This window comes from Tyto alba, unplaced genomic scaffold, assembly GCF_018691265.1.
Source record: "Tyto alba isolate M040663 unplaced genomic scaffold, T.alba_DEE_v4.0 Super-Scaffold_41, whole genome shotgun sequence".
Lineage (NCBI taxonomy): Eukaryota > Metazoa > Chordata > Aves > Strigiformes > Tytonidae > Tyto > Tyto alba.
This window is the reverse complement of record NW_024881317.1, coordinates 8,889,198-8,910,587: the sequence shown is the minus strand read 5'-3', so window position 1 is coordinate 8,910,587 and position 21,390 is coordinate 8,889,198. Positions and strand designations below refer to the sequence as shown.

Here is a 21,390-nt window from a genome sequence, read left to right as displayed (position 1 = left end):
CCTTTATTCACAGCCTGAGCTGTGGTGCGTGGTGGGAGGAAAGTGCTCCCTTTGCAGCCCCCATGGCAGAGCCAGGGCTCACAGTAGCCTTTGGATAAGCCCATGGCATGGACCTTATGGAAGACTTTTTGTTCTTCAAAGCCTGCAGCTATCTTGAAACCGAAAGTCTTGTTTCACTCTGCCTTACTCAGCTCTGTCTTTCCCATACAATGGAGATCAGAATGTGTGTCATACTCCCACCACTGGAGAGCTGCCAGACTTGCTTTAGGGTGACACACTGATATTTCTGTGCCATAGCACCAGTGTGTCTGGGCTGCTCTCAACTCAAAGCAGCACTCTCCAGTGGGTAAGAGAATGGGTGCCTATATTTTGGCAAGGTAGTGGTTTGCAGCAGCACATGCATATATGTCCCTTTCCCTTTCGGGTTCAGATTTTGCAAGCCTATTGCTCTTCTTATGCAGCTCAAATTCACCTGCCAGATCTGCCCTGGGGCAAACAACTGTCTCTCCAGAGCCCAGCAGTGCAGGCTGGAACCTCACCCACTTACAGTAGGGAAGCACAACTGCCAGAGGACTTAGTGCTGGGAAAGGCGGGACTGTCTTAGAGAAAAAAAAAAAAAAAAGAAAAAAAAAAAGACTTGTTGGAAAAGAAATGTCAGAGCAACAAAAGAAAATCCAGATGTGCTGCATTCACATGGTAATGGGCTAATTGGAGACAGCCCCACCTGATTTCTAGCAGCTTAGCATTTCTCTTGCTGTTTATTGACAGGATTTTCTCATTATTGGTGCATCTTTAGGAGAAAATACTATTCTTGCTTGGCATTTGATTTTCTTTCAGAAATACTGTTTTTATTACTGTACCTTCAGCAAGATTTCCTAATAAGAAACTTGAGAGCTTTTAGCTCAGCTGGAGTTTTGCCATGGACTTCTGCAAGGACACAATCTTGGCTTAACCCAAAGGGCTGAGGATAGGGCTGGAAGGCAGCTGCAACAGTGTGTCTCTGCAGATGCCATCCTACGCTGCAGAAACTGAAATTATAGCAGTGCAGAGTTGCTGTCACAGTTATATCAGTGCATTTGTATCTCTCACAAGAGGTCTAGAGGGGCACTGGATACAAAGCAGTATTTCAAAGTAAGGCACAGCGTGCAAGATTAATCCAAAACTCTCCTGGTAAAGGGCAGCAAACAGAGGGAAGACTCTCTGGGACGAGGATGTGTTCACCAAACAGGCAGATACACCTTTCCCTGCTCTTGCATCTCTTAAGAGAAAGATTTTGATTCCCAGTTTATTTTTAATAAGGCAGGTCCAGAGAGGTTTCAGTTAAGTATCTAAGAGCCGGTACATTTTTCAGCTGTCTGCTCCAATAGGGAATCTAGCCCCTTTCCCATTAAACTCACAAGACACCTGCAGCTGGCGAGTCACCTGGTGCTGAGCTGTGACTGATGCTTTGCAGGCCAAAGTGGTCCCATCTGTGTTCCTGCTGTCTCTAGGGTTGTTACACCAGGGAGAGCTTGGCCCCAAGTAGACAGCAAGCTCACTCCTGATTTGAGCCAGAGGAAGGTACATGCATGCAAAGCCCATGATACCTTGCATTCCCCACAGCCTGCTTTTCCACCCCTAAGAAAAAAACCACAGCCCAGCTGCATGACTGGCCCCTGTGCAGAGGAAAGCTCATTTCCAGTAGGACAAACCCAGAGTGAAGTGGATTTCAGCATCCCCAGCACAAACTGAGGAAGCTGAATTAATTTCAGACATTTCTGGAATCTCAACTATTTCATCGAGCAGCTGTACCCTGCCACAGGTGCTCAGTGCTAAGGGCTGGTGAGAAGCAAGCTAATAGCCCAGCACAGAAAGAAACAGAGGAGGGAAGGCCAAGGCCAGGCTGGTTCCATGCCAGTGCTGGCTGCAGCCTCCTGCCCACCTTATTGCCATCCCGCCAGCACCTCAGAGCTTCTGCCACGTCCCTCTGAAACACTGAAGGGGACCAAGTGGCAAGAGACATTCTTTGTCCCTGACTGATAACACATCCTTTCTCAGAGCCCTACCCACTGCCAAGCTTTAAATCTTGCTCTTGGGGCCATCTGAACCCGAAGCAGGTGCTGGGTGAGCAAACTCACCGGCAGGCTCTCCTGGGACTAGAGCCACCTGTGTGTGACAACAGGCACGTAGGCTTGGTGGCCCTTCAGAAGAGACATTACTCTAAGGGGTGGAACAGGCAAAAAAAAAAAAAAAAAAAAAAAAAAAAAGAAAAAAAAAAGTCAGTCCCCTTCAAGGTTTTCAGTGGTGTAATAAAAGTCCCTGTGTCCTGGATGCCAGGGAGGTCTGAGGGAGGGGGAAGAGAGGGAGAAAGTGAATCAAATGGGCCTCTCAGGAGCAGAGAGAGCACTTAATCTTCTCTAGCCCATTTAGTACAGATGCTGTTGAAGCCTCCCTGTCATGATAGCTGGCAGAGCTTGGTCCACATGGTCTTTTGTAGACACGGTGCCGTCTCAGAGGAGGGCTGAGCTGGCAGAGAGGAGCAGGGCAGGAAGGGAAGGGTGTGTGCTGGCTTGAGAAATACTGATCAGCTTAAATACACAGGATGAATCTGAGAGTACAGTATGTCCAGGAGCACAGGGACAGTGTGCACCTCACCTTGGGATGAAACACAGTCTTTGTCTCGGCACTTGCATAGTTCTATTCCAGGTTCACCCACCTATGAGTAAGATGAGCTACAAGGTGGCGTGGTTTGGTGGGAGACCATAAGGCTGAGAATTGAAAGTATTTGTATCTGAAAGTCACCTTCACATGTGGTCACCAGTGATGTCAGAAGGGGCCAAAGCCTGGAAGGCTGAGTCAGGGTACAGCCCCAACCCAAGCAGAGGAAAGAAAGAGGAAGACACTTGTGTTACATGGCCATGGCACAGACAGTGCTCTGGGCAATGACAGTAGGGATTAGGGGTGGGCTACAGCTTCTGGCAGATCTTCAGCTTTTCCCCTATCCCATGGAGGCAGCAGAACCCCCTGCTCTCCACTGCTGTGCTTCCTACTACATCTGCACAGCGCCCTCCACTTAGACCACTTGCCTCACCCTGTGGTGATATTTAGGATGCTCTGGCACCCATCGATGCAGATACATAAGAGCAGGAGGAAGACCCCAGGAGCACAGGCTAGCAGACTGCAAACCTCAGCCATGATCACAGCCCTGCCCAGCTCTGCCAATCCTTCCTATCCCCTTGATCCATGGCTATCCCGCTCATAGCAGCTGTGCCCCAGATGTGCCTCTGAGCACCTATAGCTCTCAGTACTAGCGTTGTACCCATATTATCACCAGTGCTCCTATAGAACAGTTCTCCCCCAAGACCATACCCCAACAGCTCAAGAGCATCTTTGGGGTTTTTTGCTACAGCTGTCCTTCTGTCTTCAACAGTGAAGGACACCTTGTTCATTTGATGAGCACTAGAAAAGAGACAGACCCAAACCCTGCTGCTGCAGTAAGTGATGAAAAAAGCACCAAGTAGCTGCAGGACCAGCTGACACCCCCAGCATAGGGTGTTTGCACAGGGTGCAGCCTAAGAGCTATTTCTGAAAGACAGAGAAACTCCTTGGAAGTTACACCACAGCACATCCCTCAGAAAACACATTCTCAGCTAAAATACCATTTTTCTGGTAGAAAAATAGATCCCTAAGTGCTTCTTTTCTGATAAGACTATAGAAGACTAAATAACTAAAACTAACTCAGAGTGAACAAGCCTGGTTAGCAGGCTCAGATGCAGAAAACAACCCATCCCTCACCCTGGGCTCCCACATGCTCACTTAAAACAGCACCAGAGGCAGCTCTGGCTTTATATAGGACAGAAGCTCAGCAGTGAGGCTATATAAAGCTGTATAAGACCAGGTTCATCAGGGACCTCTTCCTTTTGTGTAAGAATTTAGATGATGGGGGAGAGAAGAGAAATTCTTTTTGTTAGGCTGCTGGTGTACAGCCAGCAGTACCCATAGAGTTGGGGAAAAATTGTGCTGTGGAGATGAGGAGTACTAGAAGTACCTAAAAATAAAAGCCTTTGGATTATAAGGACTTAAAAGAAAGCTATTCCTTAAACAGTTAGCAGCTGCAGCCTAGGGTCAGCAATGTCTTCCACCTGAGGCCGTGTGAACTAAGAACATTAATTGAGCCTCCTGGGTATGTAAGCCTCTTATCTACTTATACACAGCACTTCATCTGAGCTGGAAAAAAAAATGAGATTATTAGCTATTTTTAATGAACAGCAGTAGGATGTGCATGCTCACCTACTCCTTGCTGGAAGATGCTTCCTCCTCTCTATGTTTCTCTTTAAAACTCTTAGCTTTTTAGGATATGAGCCAAGACTTCACAAGGGATGTAGGTGTCAGAGGAAGGGAGATGGCTCCTATTCATCATTTAGGGGCTGAGGGCGCTCTCAAAGCTTCTGCTCAGCTCCTTAATCCTACAGGTGCTGCTCAGTTTTTCATATCTGACATCTCAAAACTGTCACGTGGGGCTCTCCCTGCCTTCCTGTCTTGCTTAAATGACTCCCTATTTAGTGAGGCAGCCTTTGAAACCTCTTTCCTCATCACCATGCCCATGCTCTGTGTCTGGGGTGCCCATCAGAAGGGGAAGGTGGATGGGCCACAGCTCCTGGTGGGCACAGACACCTCGAAGATGGACATGATGGGGTGGAGGTTACGCTTTGGGTAATTTAAATGCAACTTGCAGTCTATGGAAGAGCCTCGATAAGACCCATGTTCCTATGTTGGAGAGCAGCAGACTCTGCTCTGGGTTGTGCTTATGGCTTGGGGAATGGGGGCCTGGTGGCAGGGGGATGGCTGGGAGCTACCCACACTTTTGCCCCATGCTTTTTAGGGAACATAAGAAGCAAAGCAGTGTGAAATCAGCACCATATTAATGCCAGCCCCAAACTGCCCTCATCCTCTTGCCACCAACAGTGGGGGGATGTGCTGGCTCACCAGTCCCAGGGCCTTGTGCCTGGAGGAGGAAGCAGATAAGGAAGAGCCTATCTGCAGAAGCAGATTAAACACACTCACCCCCACCCCACCCCCCCCCCCCCCCGGAGTTTCCCAAGGCAGTCTGTCGCCAGTAAAGGGCTCCTGGGAGCCCTATCTTCCCTCCCACTGCCAGTCCTGCCTGTCACCCTGCTGCTGGCGTGCCTCCTGATGTGATCCCTGCTCTGGATGACCTCATGATCCGAGGGTGACTTCCACTGACTGCTGCCTTTTCTTTAATGTCTCAGAGAGCTGTGTTTTCTTTTCTGATTCCTTTTCCTGATTGTTTTGAATGACAGATGCCCTCTGCCCCCACTCCCTTTAAAAGCCATGGGTTTTCTTGCTGCTAGTGGGCTGTAAACATCTTTCCTGTTACAAATGTACCCTTTCAGTTGCTTTCTGGCTTGAAGCAGTGTTGCTTATTTGTTTCTGTTTGGAAGTTGATTCTCATTTATTTCCACCTCCTCTGTAAGATTCTAGTGCGGCAAGGAGAAATGGGGTAATTTCCCCTCTCCTAAGCTATGCTTCCGACCTAAATTACACCCGGATCCACCCATAACCTTAAAGATGCTATACTTGAGAAAGGATTCACATCAGAATGAGCGTTTGAGAGTGCTTCAGGGCACTCCTTGCCCTCCCATTGTGTTTGGATCTGAAGGCTAATTGGGAACCTCAGCCATGGGGAACCAGCAGTGTTCTGTGGCTCTGCCGAAATGGTTTCTAAGCAAGGGCAGGGTGAGACACAGGAGCAGAGCAAGACCCAAAACAGGGTTTTGTCATCCTCTCTGCTCACACCTAGGTTCAACCCAAGGCTTTACTCAGTCCCTCTCCCTGCAGGGAACAAGCACACCATAAAGTTGGTCACTGATGGAGCTAGAGGCAGGGGCAGGCACCTTGCAGCTTTGTTTCCTGGCCCTAATCCTGCTCCAAGAGGCTGATTCTTCCCAAAATCCTTCAATCATTTTTTAGCTCCATTCTCAGTTCAATTTTTCAAAGCTATCTCTCCCGCTGTGTCTGAGGACTGATCTAACATCCTTCTCACACATATTGCTTCTTGTCCCTGCTTAGTTGCTTTTGCCCATAGGAAGTAGGGGGGGGTGTGGGAAATAAAACCCCTGTAACTGAAGTTCTCCAAGTGGTTTGCAAACCTCTTTTCTCCCCACTGTGATGCTGCTTGTTCTGGTGGTGGGAAAATTGAGTCAGGGAGCAGTGATGGGGTCATGTGCACTTCTGGCACCAAGTGCCTGGCAGCGCCGGAGCAGAACTGGTTTGCAGGATCCCCGCCTTTCCACCCATCTGCTTTAACCCACTAACCAGCCCCTGCAGTACAAAACAGGCTGTGGTTGGCAGCAGTCGCTTTACACTGGAGCCTAATAGTGCCAACCCCTGGGATGGTGACGATCGTTCAGGCAGGGGGGGTGACACGAAGCAGAGAGGGAGCTTTTAAAACGCTGGGGGGGTTGGCGCGAGTTGAAGAAGTGCAGCAGTAAGAAGGCTCTCTTCCAAACTTATATATATGATTTAAAAAAAAAAAACAAAAACAAAAACAACAAAAAAAAAAACCAAAAAAAAACAAAAAAAAAACAAAAAAAAAACAAAAAAAAAAACAAAAAAAAACAAACCCAAAATCTGGAGCTAAAAAGGCAGCTTGAGGAACGAAGCTGCTGGAGTTTTCCAAGAAGGCTCCCAAGATGCACAATGGGAACATCTGTACCTTGGCCGGCGCCTTGGAAGGGTCTCAGGCCACAGAGTGGGGCTGGCGTCAGCTGGCTACAGCCCTGCCTTGATGCCGTCCTCTCCCCCAAACCCCTGCCTCGGCACGGCTCCTCCCGCCGCCCAGCTTGCCTTGCAGCAAGCCGTAAATCCCGCTTCCCACATCTTCTCCTTCGCCATGGGCTCCGTGGGTTTTGAGCAGCCTAGCATCCTGCGGCAGGAGCTGGGCAGAGGGAGGTTTGGCCCTGGGAACAACCGTCCTCTGTGCTGCCTGTGAAAGGCAGTTTCATAAGGCTCTTGCTCAAAACAGCCCGTTATCGGGATCTGCCGAGCGGGTCAGCCCTGCTCCTGGGGATGGAGACACAGGACAAATAGGTGCACACACACATAGTGTCTTGGTCCTGGCACGGGTGTTTTCCAGCCTCGGGGCGGGGTGCAGGCAGCCAGGATTGATCCTGATCCTGCCTGTGAAGGCTATCAGGGGGCTGGGGGATGGCTTTCTGCCCCCCTGCCTTCATACCTGGTGCCCACTCCCAGCGAGGGGGTGAGTGTGTGCCCAAAACCCCTTGGTGAAGCCCAGCAAAGCCCCACAGGTTCCCGCTGCAGCAATTCCCGTGCAGGGAGCTGTCGGGAGGTGACATGGGTCCCCTGGGGAGAGGCAGCTGTGGCCTGAGGTGGGGGATGCATTTAGAGGCAAGTCCAAGGGAAGCCTCCCTCTTCTTAAACCCTTTCCCCATCAGCTGCTTCATCTTTCTCCGCACACCCACTGCTTCCATCCCCTCCCGGGGGGCTTGGTTTTTGCCTGGTGCCAACAAAGGGGCTTTGAGAGGAGACAGAGCTCACCTGTGCCAAGCGTTTCCCACCACCTGGGACAAGTAGCAGCAATCAGCCCTGGCTGGACTGGACTGCAGTCCCTGGTCAGCCTCTCGGTGAGGCCACCGATGCTGCCGCACAGCTGGCAGAGCTGCAGAAGGGACCGTGCCCCAGGGATGCAAACTGGGGCTTTGGTTTAGCCTGCTTCATCCTGGCTAGCATCCATGCAGGACAGCCTGAAGACAGAGAGGCTTGGGGATGGAGGAGGGGGACAGCTTTCTGGATGTTCCCCTCTCTGTGCCCATATTCCTTCATCAAAGTACAAATTAATGGATTTATGCTCTGCTAAATTCTTTGTGAACTTGGGAAACTTGCTGAAATGGGTCAAAACCAGACACCTTTAACAATTTTTGTGGTCTCTTAATAAAAATTTCACCTGTTTGAGCAAGCAGGTAGAGACTTGGTCCCCTGCTGCAAGTCTTCTCTCCTGAGATACAAGTAAACATGGAAAACACATTCATGTTCAATGTAGCATAGGCTCCAAAAACAACTTCTTCATAAGGGGATATTCTGAGCTTACACAAAGGTAAATTATAGAGATGACAAAGGTGTGTAGCTTTACTGAAGTGTTTTTCCTGACACTGGGCTTAGTTGCTAAACATGGGTTTTTATTTGCAGGGTTGAAGGCTAAAGGGGCAGGTCTGTCTCCTACCCAGAGCGAAGGTTTCTGAGGGTGGGAGTCAGCGGGGAGGAAGGTGCCATTGCTAGTTGTGGGATGAACCTGTGTCTGTCCAAGGCAGGAGCATCATTCGATCATTGAAGAGCAGCCCCCACAGAGGTACTGGGGACTGAATTCTCAATTTAATGGGTTGACTTGGCCAAGCTTTCCTTCAACGAGGGACACCTGGAAGATCAAAAGCAGGCTTTGTAGGCAGTTGTGTTCATGTGCTCATTCTCCACATTTGTCACCAAAATGAGAGAGTCTGGGGTGGCCTCTAAGTGCCATTTTGCCCTCTTTTACATCTTTGGAGCCAATGATGCCAGAGAACAAGAGGAACATTCCTGCTTCCTGCTGACATTAGTACCTCAAGGAATGGGTGTCACCATTCAGGACATTTGTGCTGCTGCTGCTGAAGGCAAACAATTTCTCCCACATTATTTCCAGTTCTATCTGCCCAGTATCAAAAAAAAAAAAAACCAAAACCAAAACCCACAAACATAACATTAAAAATTAGGAGCAGTCTCGTCTCTGGCCTTTGTGGTTCTTCAGGACCCAGAGCAGTGTAAGTCCCCACCCACGGGCAGGACTCAGGGTTTACCTGGGGCAGGGCAGAGGTGAGCGGTAACAAGGAACCATTTTTGGTGCAACTTTTTCACCCAGAACTGCATATTAATGTCATCTTAAAATTACAACAAATGCTGCTCTGTGTAGTTCTGGCTTTGATCTTTTCCATCATTCTGGTATTTTCAGAGACCAGAAGATTAAGCGGAATGCTGGTATGTCCTACAGTGCCACCACAGAGTGACCTTGTGTGACTTGGCCCCTGGAAGTTGCCTGGGATTCCCATCTTATAAAGGCAGGAGTGGTTTCTAATGAAAGGGAAAGAGTCTCCATCCTGGCCAGGTGAAGGTCAAATGCCAAGAGTGGCCTCCCAGGGTGGCAAACAGCCCCCAGTGCTGACCTGCATCAGCCCCAGCTATTCCTGCCCTGGGTTCATGGGTGGCATTGCAGATGCCCTGCATCCCTGTCCCATCGCATCCTCCTGCTCCGTGTCAGGGCTCCTCCCTAACAGAAACAGCTAATGCTGCTTTATGCCCATTGATTTCCATTTCTAAATGAATAAATATTCTCCTAGTAACACTAATATGTGTTAGCTTGTCTTCCTTCTCTTTCCCTGCTGCACCAGAGCTGCAGAACCATGGCTGTACACATTTTTTTGATGACGTTTGTAGATGGTTAGTTGCTATTTTACTCAAATGCATTCACCATGGAATTGCCTCTTTGCCCATCCCATCTTCTCTTCCTGTCTTGGGGATGTAAACCACTTTCACAGTGGTAGAAAAATAAAATACTGAAGGATTCAGATAGACCTGGGGTATGGGAGAGAGGCTTGTGCTTGCAGCGTGTTACCAGACCCAGACCCCAAAGCCCACAAAATGGGCAGGGATTTAATTGAGCGATGCAAGTGGCTTTCACTCTCCTTTTGTGCTCGTGGCCTGCCTAAAATACACCATGGGAACCCGGAGCAGAGCTGGGCCCCGTCCCATCTCCAGACTGCGAGGGGATAACTCAGAAACCAGCAGCCCGAGGGCACCATCTAGTGAATAGCTGGGACTGCACAAACCTGGAATGGGCAGAAATGGAGTGAAAACCGTGAGGGGGGATCCCCAGGGGGTCAGGGCAGAGGAGTGGAGAGTCACGCTTTGTGCTTTCCCCTCTCTCCAGTTATTTTTTAATTTTCTCCATCAGGTTCCCCCAGAGAAGAGCCTTCACAGTGCTCCATCCATCGCGGCAGAGATGTTGGCCTGGGGCATACCACACTTGCTGCTCTGCCCCAGTCAGGTGCCATTGGAAAGATGATGTTATTCTGTTTTCTTGCCTGGGAAAAAACAGACAAAAGAAGGGTTATTTCTAATGCCTTGCGAGTGGGTCTGGGTGTGTGAGAGAAGAGTGATTCAGGCGGCTCTGTTGTGGGGCAGGTCTGAGCTGGAGACATGGGCTGTGCTTTCAGCTAAACTGAAGCTTCCCTTTTGAATTAGAAAACTTAAAAACCACCATAGGAGCTTTAACATCTCCCCATGACCCCCAGGGTGAACCGGTACGGGAAAAACAGGCTGAAAGACCTCAGGTTTGGTGCAGAGCTTTGAGATCCCTGAGATGATGCAGAAACTGGGGATGAAGTAACTGCCATGCCACACGGTTGCTGCTGCTCCCAGTGCCGGGTCGGCTGAGCTGGGTCCTCTCCCCGCCATTGCCTTACTGGGAATTGCACACCTTGCCAGGAGAGACCTGACTTGCAGCTTGCTGTTTCCCAAGGAAGAGGCGTTTCTGCAGCCCAAAAGCAATGCTGTGCCTCACTATCCTCTGCCATTGTCCCCAGATGCCAGCCTGCCTCCTGCAACATGTCTCCGTGCCCACTGACCCCAGGGCCAGCCCCTGGTCCCCCCCAGCCATGAGATCAGTAGTTATTTTGCAATCTGGCTCACAGAGAAGCTATTCCTAAGGCATGGGCTTATGCTCACCCATCTAACTGCTGTGCTCAGAGCCCTTTCTCTGGGCAGCTGTTGGAGGAGACAATCTCAGGACAGGGACAAGGGAAGGTGACATCCCTGAGCAAGACCACAGTGGTGACCAGCTCCTCGGCTCCTCCTTTTCCCGGCAGTGCTGGGAAGCACCCCTACATGCCCCCAGCACTGCACCCCACGAACCCTCCTGCCCAAAAGGTGACATTTTCAGCAGCTGACGGCACCCACGGCCACTTGGCATCCAGCCCCCAGCTCACCCCATGGTTGCAGGGCTGTAGGATGCCTGAAGAGGGGGGTCCCCTTGCCATGCTGGGGGTGAACCTGGCACCCAGACTGCCTGCGCAGGGGATGGAGGCACAGCTGAGCGGGAAGGGGTTTCTCCCCCAGGGGTTTCCTTGTGTCGTGCCTGCAGCAAACCCTTCCCATGCACCCAATGCACCTGTGGAACAGGGACTGAGGGGTACACAGGTACTCGCATCGGGCCACCCCAGCCCATCCAGTGCAGCCTTTGCACCCTCCTTTGGGGCCAGGTCCCCGGGGAGGATGGAGTGTGCCAGGAATTGTGCCTTTTCCTCTCATCTGCAGACAGTCACAATGGTTAAGTGGCTTGTTTTTCATTAGGGAAAGGCTGTTGCTAGGCCACCCTAGTCCCTAGCATTGGTCGAGAAGGGTTTCTGCAGCCAATCCGGGAGGCCGTGCTGGCGGTTCGCACACGCACACACATGCACACATGCACACACACACGCACACCCCTCCTGCAGCCAAAGTGCTAAGCGGCTGCCAGATGTGCCTATTCATTTCCACATCACACCTATTCGCTTCTTCCGGCCAAGTGGGTTATTAAAACTCCTGAGATTTTAATTTATAGCAAGCTGTGAGTTTTCTGCCTTCTAATTTATGTTTGGGATGTAGAGGAGAGGGGCGATGGTGGGTGGGGGTACTGATGGGGCTGGGGCACAGGGAGGCTTGTTCCTCCCTCCGCTGCAACTGGTTTAGTCTCTGGTGAGTCGCCTGAGTGAAGTCTCTCCTCTCTGCCTGCAAACAGGGCAAATCATCCCTCTGTGTCCCCACAGCGAGGGGACAGACTGCCCCAGGATAGGGGCTTGCTCTTATTGTTATGAGGTGCTGGCATTACTCCACCCCTGGGCATCTGGGGCTTATGTGGCACTTCAGCCACGTGTACCGTGAGAACCAGAGCCACCATCAAAGCAAACCAGGTGTTTGATCAGGGGATGCCACTCCCAGCCATGGTCCCCATGCAAACAGCCCCCCAGCAGCCAGGATTGGTGCTGGGCCATGGCCAGGAGCTGTCAATGCAGGAGGGTCAGCCACATCCCTGGTGCAGGGTCCCCTGGTACAGCCGCTGTTTCAAACACCCTATGGGTATCTGACGCCAACATGAAGAAAACTGGGGACAATCCACATGAAACTCAGTTTCTGAGTGTCCCCCCCAATGAAAACCCCCATGTAGCAGGAGGGCGAGAAGTGGGGAGCTCAATAAAAGCAAGGGAAAGCATTGAATTACCATCTGCTTCTCAAGGAGAAGCTGTTGCTAGACAAAGGTAAAAGCCATCGCCATCAGCTCCCATTGGCTCAGCTCCTCTCCAGTGACGGGCTTATCAATTACCTGCTCTCGCAGCTGGCTGGAAAAAACTCATTTGACAATGTTTTCCCTCTGATAAAAAAGCCCATTGCTGGATTTGTGGGTTTGGGTTAATCATTATTCAGGGTTGTTGAGATAATGGCCAAGTTTTCTGCAGATTCTTCAATTATCACAAAATTTACTGTAAATGGTGAGCCAGAACAGGTCTTCTTCGCCTGCCTAAAGATGCTCAGCCTGCCTAAAGATGTTCAGCCTCCCATCATGAGCATCAGCAGGCCGCTCGAGTGATGAACCAGAGTGAAGGTTGGCTGCTTTCAGCCATAGCAACTCCCTGGCATGCAGGTGAATATTCAAAAACACCTGTGAAAATCCTGATTAGCTCTTGAAGGGTTCACTGGGTGCAAACAGCATGAACGTTGCCATTCAGATTATTCAGAACAAACATCACTTCGTAGGCAGGGAGCAAGTTGCCACCACCCCTCATCATCCGTGGTGGGGTTTGCTTATCAGCAACCCTGTCTTGGGAGGCTGGAGGGGCTGCAATGAACAATGTCAGGGCTTTTCCAGACCTTCAAATCTGATGTAAATGGGGATTGACCTCCCAAGATTTTTTTCTCAGCCTCCCCAGGAGCTGGAGATCATGGCACAGAAGCAGAGCTTGCAGGGCACGTGAACACCAAAGAGCAGCCGGCCTTTGGCTGCCTTGTTGCCTTCAAATCTCTCCCCGAAGCAGGGGAGGGTATTTTGGCAGGAGCGCTAAATAAGTGTGGTGGCACTGGGGACAAACTCTTAGAGGCAGCCTGGGACTTTCCCAGCATCTCATGCCACTGTGCAAGCCCGGAGCCGTGCAGGTAGGCTACGGGAGTTCTGCCATGGGCAGGGGGGGAAAAAGCTGCCCTGAATCACAGGGGATGAGTGCTTAGAGAAACCTGTGCCTTGCCTGGCGCTCAGCCCAGGCTTACTTTTGGAAGAGGGGCTCACTAAATTGTTTGGATGCTCAAAACTTCAGAAATGTTGGGGTTTGGTTTGGGTTTTTGGTTGGTGTTTTCTTTTTCTTTTTTTTTTTTTTTTTTTTATTCCCCTTAATTACGCCATCCCCTTGCCACTGGCTGACGGCAAGGCAGGCTGAGTCACAGGCTGATAAAGCCTGGTAGCCTTCCACCTCCTTTTGCAGCTTTCTTCAGCCTCACCCCAAAACACCTGTGTCTCACATCAAACCATCACGTAGCTTAGAGCAAGTCAGTGCTATGGGGTGGTAAGACATGGGGGGCTGAGGGGACAAGCTGGGAGCCGTGGGGTACTGCATGCAAACTTCCCACTAACTGATGTACTCCCTGAGGGGATGCAGTTATATGGGCTAGGTTATACGGCCACAAGCATCCCTCCACTGTGCCCTTCCTCCGGGTCTGCTTTCCTGGGAGCAGAAGACAGCACTGCTGCATCAGCCTTACCATCTGCTGACCCGCCGAGCTTTCACCTTTCCTAAAGCTTTGCTTGTCTCCTACCACCCCGGGAAAGGTGGAAGCAGCAGGGAGGAAACAGAGAATAACCTGTGCCAGCTGTGCTCCTCCTGTACCCCCCTGGGTGCCGCCATGGGGGTTCAGGTCTCTCCCATACCCTGCCAGGTCCTGCTGACATTGCACAGCATCATGCTGGGGCTCAGCTGTGCTGCATCCTGAGGCTCACACGGAGGTTGGTGCTGGCTGTGTTTTACAGCTTGCTGCATCAGGAACACGCCTGGGACAAACGGGCACAAGCAGCATTTAAAGACCTACTGCGAGGCCATGTTTCCTACCAGGTCTGGTGGAAAGTGCCTAGATCACGAGCTCACGGCACAGCCCAGGTTATTATTATTTCTCTTGAAGGATGGTTGTGCTTGGGCCATGGGGAGGGCAAAGCTTTTTAGACACAGCTGATGCTGCAAAGCATTTCTGAGCTGTCCCCCGGCTTCCTCTGCCGGGCAGGGAGGAGTTAAGATGGGAAGCGCAAGATGCGTCTTGTAACAGCACTGATGTGTGCGTCAGGTATGCCTGCGTCACCCGGCTGCCTTGGCCGCTTCCCAAGGCTGGGCCTGAGCTCCCCTTCCCTCCCCCTGGCCACTGGGAAAAGCCTGGGACCCATCCAGCCTGGCTGCAGGGGATGTGGTCTCCATGTCAGTGTGGCTGCTGTACCCGCTGTGCTGTACCCGGGCTCCCCAGAGCCCTCCAGCCCCCTCCCATCTCACAGACCAGGCAGTGGGATTGCGGGACCCCTGTGCTAAAGGGGTGGCTTCAGCCTTGAGGCACCCGGCAAAAAAAAAATATCAATTTTCTGTAACAATTGCGGTTCCCCAGGGAGGTGTGTGACTCCCCACGTTCAGCCCCAAACCGCGCCTCTGGTGCTTGCACACCCGGCTGGGGTGCATCTGTGCAGCCACAGGTACCTACATATGTCACCCAAGAGGCAGCAGCCTGCGGGCAGAGCCACTGCAGGTGACCCTCTCCCCGTCCCCACACCATCACAGCAGCCCACACCACAGCTGAGCATCGTGCCCACCCCTCAGAGCAGGCACAGCTCTCCCTCCCAGACTCTGCGTGCATCCCTGACTTGTGGGGTGGGCAAATCCCAACCCAGGCAGCTCCCGGAGCTGGGGCAGCCCGGCTACTGGAGGGTGACATAGCAGGATGCTTTCTCTTGCACTGGGTTTTCTCCAGGCAACCGGCAGCACTGGACCACAGGGCTCTAGCTGAGCCCATCCCCTGCTGCTCCTGCCTTCACAGGGGTGTCCCCAGAGCAGAGGGGACCAACCCCAAGGAACTGCTTACTCCAGCCACCATCAGGCCACTCAAAGCACCTTTTCTGGCTGTAGGTGGGTTTTAAACCCTGGCATGGCATGGTAGACATTGCCAACCTCATCCCTGCCCTCTCCTCTCCTGAAGAGCTGCCAGATGAGATCATGCAGTACATACACAAGGGTTTAGCTAGAACAATTTTTAATTCAGAATTGGACAATTATGTGAATGGTCTAGTTGAAGTGCATTCTATGCTCTTGTCCATGCTGGACACTGATTAGATCCAGACTTTCTTTTCAGGCTTCACTGTGCAAAGAAAGTGAGGAGGAAACTGCTTAACTGGCCTCAGATGGTTTGCAGCCTTTGGGCATCAGTAAGACACCTCAGTCCTCCCCCAGGAAGGCCCACTGCTGCAGCCATCACACCCCCATGGGGGCTCCTCCAGGCTGACACCAGGACCCTGCTCACCCCTGAGCACCAAGTGACAGGTGACCACGGCGCAGCCATCGCGCTTATTTCTGTGCAATACCACGAGGCTGCAGACAGCATTTTTGGGAGACTGCCGGTGTCCAAGTGTTACCATTTGTCCATCCCTGAGCAGGGCTGGGGGTGTCCGACTCCCCTGTGCTGCTGCCCACAGCGGGGTTGGGTGCCGGGCAGAGCCCATGAGGCACAAGCCCTGGGAAGGAGGTCAGCAGCCATCTCCACCTTTAATAGCCGAAGGCACCAGGATGGCCTGAAACATGTGGAGGAGACACTGTCCCCCATCACAGGCTGCTTGCCATCAGGTCTGTGGGCCAGTACTGGTCATCCATGTACTGGCTGCTGTCTGCGGTGGGGTCTGTGACGGGGCTTGGGGGCCGGGGGGGCATGCTATGGGCCAGCTCCATCTCCCACTGCACCTCCACCAGTCTGTACAGCTCCATGGCTGTCTGAGCATCCTCCACCGATGAGTGCCCTTTGCAGCCGACCTGAACAAAGGGAGAAAAGCCACGTTAGATAAAGAGGGCAGCAAAAATCCCACGTGTCGTGTCTGCTTGCTCAGGATACAAGTGCAGGGGGTTTTGGAGATGGCAAAGGTCCAACGCAGCCAAGGAGATGCAGACATCTCTTGAACACTTTCTGGAGGGCACAGATCCTGCCCTTGCTTTACCGAGATGCTTAATGTTCAGCTTGAGGGGTCCTGAGCTCCCCCAGCTTGATCACAGAAGCACAGGATGAACAAGGTTCATCTCCATCTCACATAGAGCAGCCATGGAGATGGGGGGGACACAGGCTCATAGCAAACCCAGGAACCCCTCCCCATCTCAAGGTTTCTGGTGCTTACCTGGATCTTTTTCTGGAGCAGGTGCAGGGCCAACCTCTTGAGCGAGACGATGGCCCTGCTGGGCAGCCCTGCCCTCTGATTCAGCATGGGGATCCGGCTGGTGTCACGAGTCCTGTCTTTTGGATGGAAGTACTTCAGGGCTTGGAAGTCATGGTGGATGGCGTGTCCTACTACAATCTTGTCTTTCAAGATCTTCAGGATCTGGAAGTGTCAGAAAGGGTTAGACAGGCAGTACAGCAAGAGACACCAATGAAGCATAAAATAAACCATTTTGTGTTAAATTCCGTTTCCTCAGTTCTAGCTTTTTGTCGTGGTTTGAACCCGGCTGGCAGCCAAACACCACGCAGCTCACCCTTTCACTGCTCAGGGCATGGGGGGAGGGAATTGGAGGGGTAAAGGGAGACTTGTAGGTTGAGATAAACACAGTTTAATAATTGGAATAAAACAGTAACAGGAAGTACAAATGGGCAATGCACAATGCGACTGCTCACCACCTGCTGACTGATACCCAGCCCATTCCTGGCTAGCAATCCTGAAACACCAAAATCCCGAAATTACAATCCCAGAAGTGAAAGGGAACCCCCTCCTTCACAGACACCCCTCCTTTATATACTGAGCATGACGTTACATGATGTGGAATATTTCATTGGCCAATGTGAGTCTGGTGCTCTGGCCGCGCTCCCCCCCTGCTTCTTGTGCACATGCACACGGGCAGGCCACAGGGAGTTGGAGAGTCCTTAATCTCTTGGCAACAACTGGAAACATCAGTGTATTATCAGCATTCTTCTTGTACCAAATCCCATCCTGAATCCAAAGCACAGCACTATTTAGCTACTAAGAAGGAACATTAACTCTATCCCAGCCAAAACCAGGACACTTTTACCTTCCCAGAATAGAGAAGTAACAAGCAAACCAACACACTGCACAGCTTCAGAGGCTCCCCGTCCTGTGCTTGTGTCTGTGCCTCAGCACAGGTCACTAAATATCCCAGCTGGCATCTGGCAGGTAACACACTGACTTTTTTTTTTTTTTTCTTTTTCTTTTTTTTAAATTTATCTCTTTTTCCTCACCTCCCCCTGGGCAGCCTTAAAAGGAATTGCACCCTTCATGTGCTCCTTAGTGATGCCGCTCCAGCGTGTCCGGTAGTCCACGATGGGGAGCTCGGGCTGGACGTACTTGTCGTAGATGACATCCCCCTCGTAGTTCACCACAGAGCACCGCGCCAGCTCGCTCAGCCTGCCCTGGGGACCAGTGCCCACCATCTCGCAGTCGATAGCCACGTACTTGCCCGGGCGCAGGAGCGTGGAGGACATCCGCACGCGCTTGGAGCTGCCCTTCTTCTGGGACAGCAGCACGGAGTGGTGCCTGGCTATGCTATCCGGAGAGGCGGATGGGGACAGGGATGGGGACACGACCTGTTTGGGCTTGGGGACCTTCCCGCAGCGCGCTGCCGTGGTGCCAGCTGTCTTGGTGGCTGTGCTACGTCCCTCCGGCCCCGCCACGGGGGTCTGGCTGCCTAGGCGTCTGCGGGGGTTCAGCAGCCCCTTCTGCTCCAGCAGCGCCCTGCGCTCCATGAACCGCTGGTGCTTACGGCTCTTCTTCTTACCGCAACCCTGCGTTGAGCCGGGACCCTCCGGGGGCTGAGCGCAGCCCCCCGCGGCGGGGCCATGGGTGACCTTCGGGGCGGGCAGCAGCAGGCTCATCTGGCCTTTTCCCGGAGGCATCCCTGCCGGAGTGGGCACAGGGGAGGGGGGCATGAGTGCCCCTGCAGCCCTCATGCCCCCCCCGGTCAAAAGTGCCCACACACCCCACAGCAACAACCCGCCTTCCGCGACGGACACCCCCCCCCCCCGCCCCGCCCCCCCTCGCACGGTGTGGGCAGTGCGAACACGGGACACGTCGTCGCACCTTGTCCCCACGCCACCGCCCCCTCATTGCCCGGCCCCACCCGCGGTCCCAGGGCCCCGCGCACCCCCTTACCGATCCGCAGCCCCCTGCCCACCCCATTATACGCCCCCGAGGGCCCTGCCTGCCCATTACGTGGGCCCTCCCCACCTCACTCCCAGCCCCAGGCCCCCGCCAGCCCCATTACCCGCCCCCAAACCCCCACCCGCCCCACTGGCCACCCCCAGGCCCCCGCTCGCCCTCGGCCCCCCCTCCCCCGCTCGCCCGGGACCCACCGGGACTCGCCCGCACCCGGCGCGGCTCCCACGTGTCTCACCCGGAAGCCGCCGCGCTCACATGCCCGGGCAAGTCCCGCCGTGACCACGCCCTCTCCGTTTCCCCATTGGCTGCGCGGGGAGGGAGGGGGCGTCGATTTGCATACGGGGAGGGGCGGTGCCCGCAGCCGCGGCGGGGCGGGGCCGCCGCCGCCTCACTATAAGGCGGCTCGGTTGTAACGCGGGGAGCGTTTATACCCCGCCAAGACTTGGGTTTTTGGCCCGTCCCACCTCTACGCCTGGTGGGAAGGGACCGTTCTGGATGGCGGGGTTGGGGATGCACACCGAGGTACTCACCCCCTGCGCCCTGGAGCTCAGCCCAGCACCGGTGCGCTGCAGATTTGCTGGGGTGCAGTGCTGATCCTGTCAGCATCCCTTCTTCTGCCAGGGACCCTCGGGCTGCTGGCTGGGGCAGCACCGCCCTTGCAGGGCGGGCTGAGGCGCCGCAGCAGTGGGTTGGCATCCTCAGGGCTCTCCCGGGGTGTTCCCCGGGGTTGCGGGGGGCCAGGGTGCAGGCGCGGGGGGTTTCAGACCTGCCTCTCGTTGCTTCGCTCTCGAGGCTCACAAAAGCAACGGCCGAGGTGGTCAGAAATGGAGAAGGGCCACAGGCAGCCCCGGTCACCAGCTCGTCCCCGTGCCTTGAGCATCGCCAGAGGGGCCGTGCGCCCTAAGGCAGACTGTGACTTGTTGTGGTGGGATGAGCCATACAACAACAAAATCACTAGTCTTCCAGAGGGAGCCAGGCACCGTGTCTGTCCTCGTCCCGCGGGCCCCACGCTGAGCTTCCCCTCTCCCTGCCACCAAGGGGGCTTAAGCGATGCGGGGATGCAGAACAAGTGTTTTCACACTCTGCTATTACCCCTTTTCATCACTCATGAGCTTTTTCTGCCTGGTCAGAAAAAAAAAATTTAGATTACTCTGCAATTTTTTTATTTTTTTTTTTTTTTTCCCCCTGGCTTCTTAAACCTGTAGCTCTGTGTTTTGCATATATTGCTTCTGTCCCTGCTGTTCAGCTAAATAATTCCTCTAATAAGAGTAGTTCAAGTGTCCCACACTAACTTTCTAGAGAGCCCTGGCTGGTCTCTATGTAGAAATTGTCTTGGTTCCTGGCATTTTTGGAGAAACCATGCAGCACAGCTCTCAGGGACAGTTCATTTGGGGTTCCTGAGCCACTTCGCCCCATTTTTCTCCCACTAAGTGACTGTGTGAGCTAATCATCACTGCACAAGTGGGAGCAAGCTTGAGCCCCTGTGCAAGAGAAACAGGTTTGTGTTGCCCGTGGCATTTCTCCACCGGATCTGGGCGGGCGAGGAGGTGGCGTGTCCCACTGCTTTTCTCCCTCATGCCCTGCAGTGGGGTGGGAGATTCAAGTGCCTCAACCGTTTGGTGCATCTTGGCTGATATATTCTCCCTGGACACGTTGCTGTTGCACTCGTGGGTCTGATCAGTCTTGGCTTACCCACAACAAACCCATCCATCTCCTCTCATCTTTGTTTGGTGACACCTTCTTTCCCAGGCTTTATGTTTTGGAAGGGGCACACATCTCCCCTTGGCAGTGTGAAATCTTAGCTGTACTGTTGTGATTATAGAAAAACCTCAACAGGAGAAAAATTTGGCATATGAGGAGGAAGAGAAAAGCTTTTTCTGATTCCCCAAGGCCACGATAGACCAGGCTGCAAAGGAACAGCAGTGTAATTTTTGTCCACTATCCCAGATACAAGGATAGAGGTGGAAAAAAGTCAAAATAGTTTTAAATGGACCCATCTGTGTACCATGGCCTCCTGTGTTCCTGCTGACCTCTGGGTTACCAGAAGGCGGTCCTCACATCAACTCCAGCTTCAACTTCTGCAGGGAAAAAACAGCAGCAAAGGAAAAGATGCAAACAAGGTGCAGAAAGTCAGGGGGTAAATGCAGGCAGTGGCATTCCTGCTGGGATCTGCACTGGAGCCTGAAGGGAGTTACAAGCACCAAGGGAGGACCTTGGCCATGTTAAGGGTACGGCTTGCACCCACTCCCCTGGGAGAAGCCTTGTGCCCAGTGGGGATGCTGCTTGTCTCCACAAGGTCTTGTGGACTCACTGGGGGTGGAGAGTTTGGCAGCAGATGGTGGAAATCCCATTTCGGATGTGGCAGATGAGCCGAGAGCTGAGATGAAGGCAGAGCGCGCCAGAGCCCGGGAGAGGTTTCTGTGGTGTTTGCACAATTTGAAATAATAACGAAATCTGTAAAACTCTGGGTAGAGCACGACTAGAATAACAGGCTAAATTTGTCAGATGAATAATTTACTATAAGTGATTGGCCCTGCTCCAAGCAAGATGAGCACCAGCCTGATCTCAGGCAGAACAGCCTGGGTGGCTCTGTCCTCAGCTCAGAGCTGGTCCCTCTCTTGCCACTTGGTCCCTGCTCCTGCAATAACAGCCAGTCTCCAGCCAAGGTGCCTGTCCCCAGGTCATCGCTGCCTGGGGCTTCAGGGCCTCCTGCAGAGCTCATGGACCCCTTGTCTGTGGTTTATTTTCAAGGTGCTACTTTGCAGAGCAGAGGTGATGGCAGCGGGTGTCTGTCACAGGCTCCGGGCTCATGGAGTCACCTGTCCTCTTCCTCTTTCCCTTCTCCAGCTGATTCTCTGTCCTCAGCTGCGGTGCTAAGCGGATGGAGGAACAGAGACATCTTGACATTTGGGATGGGAAGGGAGATGAAG

General features: G+C 52.9%; 1 protein-coding gene across 2 annotated transcripts; it reads right to left on the bottom strand.

Annotated features, from left to right (window-relative positions):
* Window positions 1-15,331: 15,331 nt before the first annotated feature.
* LOC104357704 (apoptosis-enhancing nuclease) lies at window positions 15,332-18,761 on the bottom strand. Of its 2 annotated transcripts, none has more exons than XM_042804389.1 (4): window positions 18,696-18,761; window positions 17,545-18,200; window positions 16,475-16,675; window positions 15,332-16,118 (listed from the first exon to the last, which is right to left on the bottom strand). In XM_042804389.1, exons 2-4 carry the CDS (start codon window positions 18,196-18,198, stop codon window positions 15,915-15,917), a joined length of 1,059 nt encoding a protein of 352 aa, XP_042660323.1. In that variant the 5' UTR covers window positions 18,199-18,200; window positions 18,696-18,761; the 3' UTR covers window positions 15,332-15,914. The 2 variants fall into 2 exon arrangements, with proteins under 2 accessions (XP_042660323.1, XP_042660324.1); XM_042804390.1 differs by having other exon boundaries at window positions 18,655-18,722.
* Window positions 18,762-21,390: the final 2,629 nt, after the last annotated feature.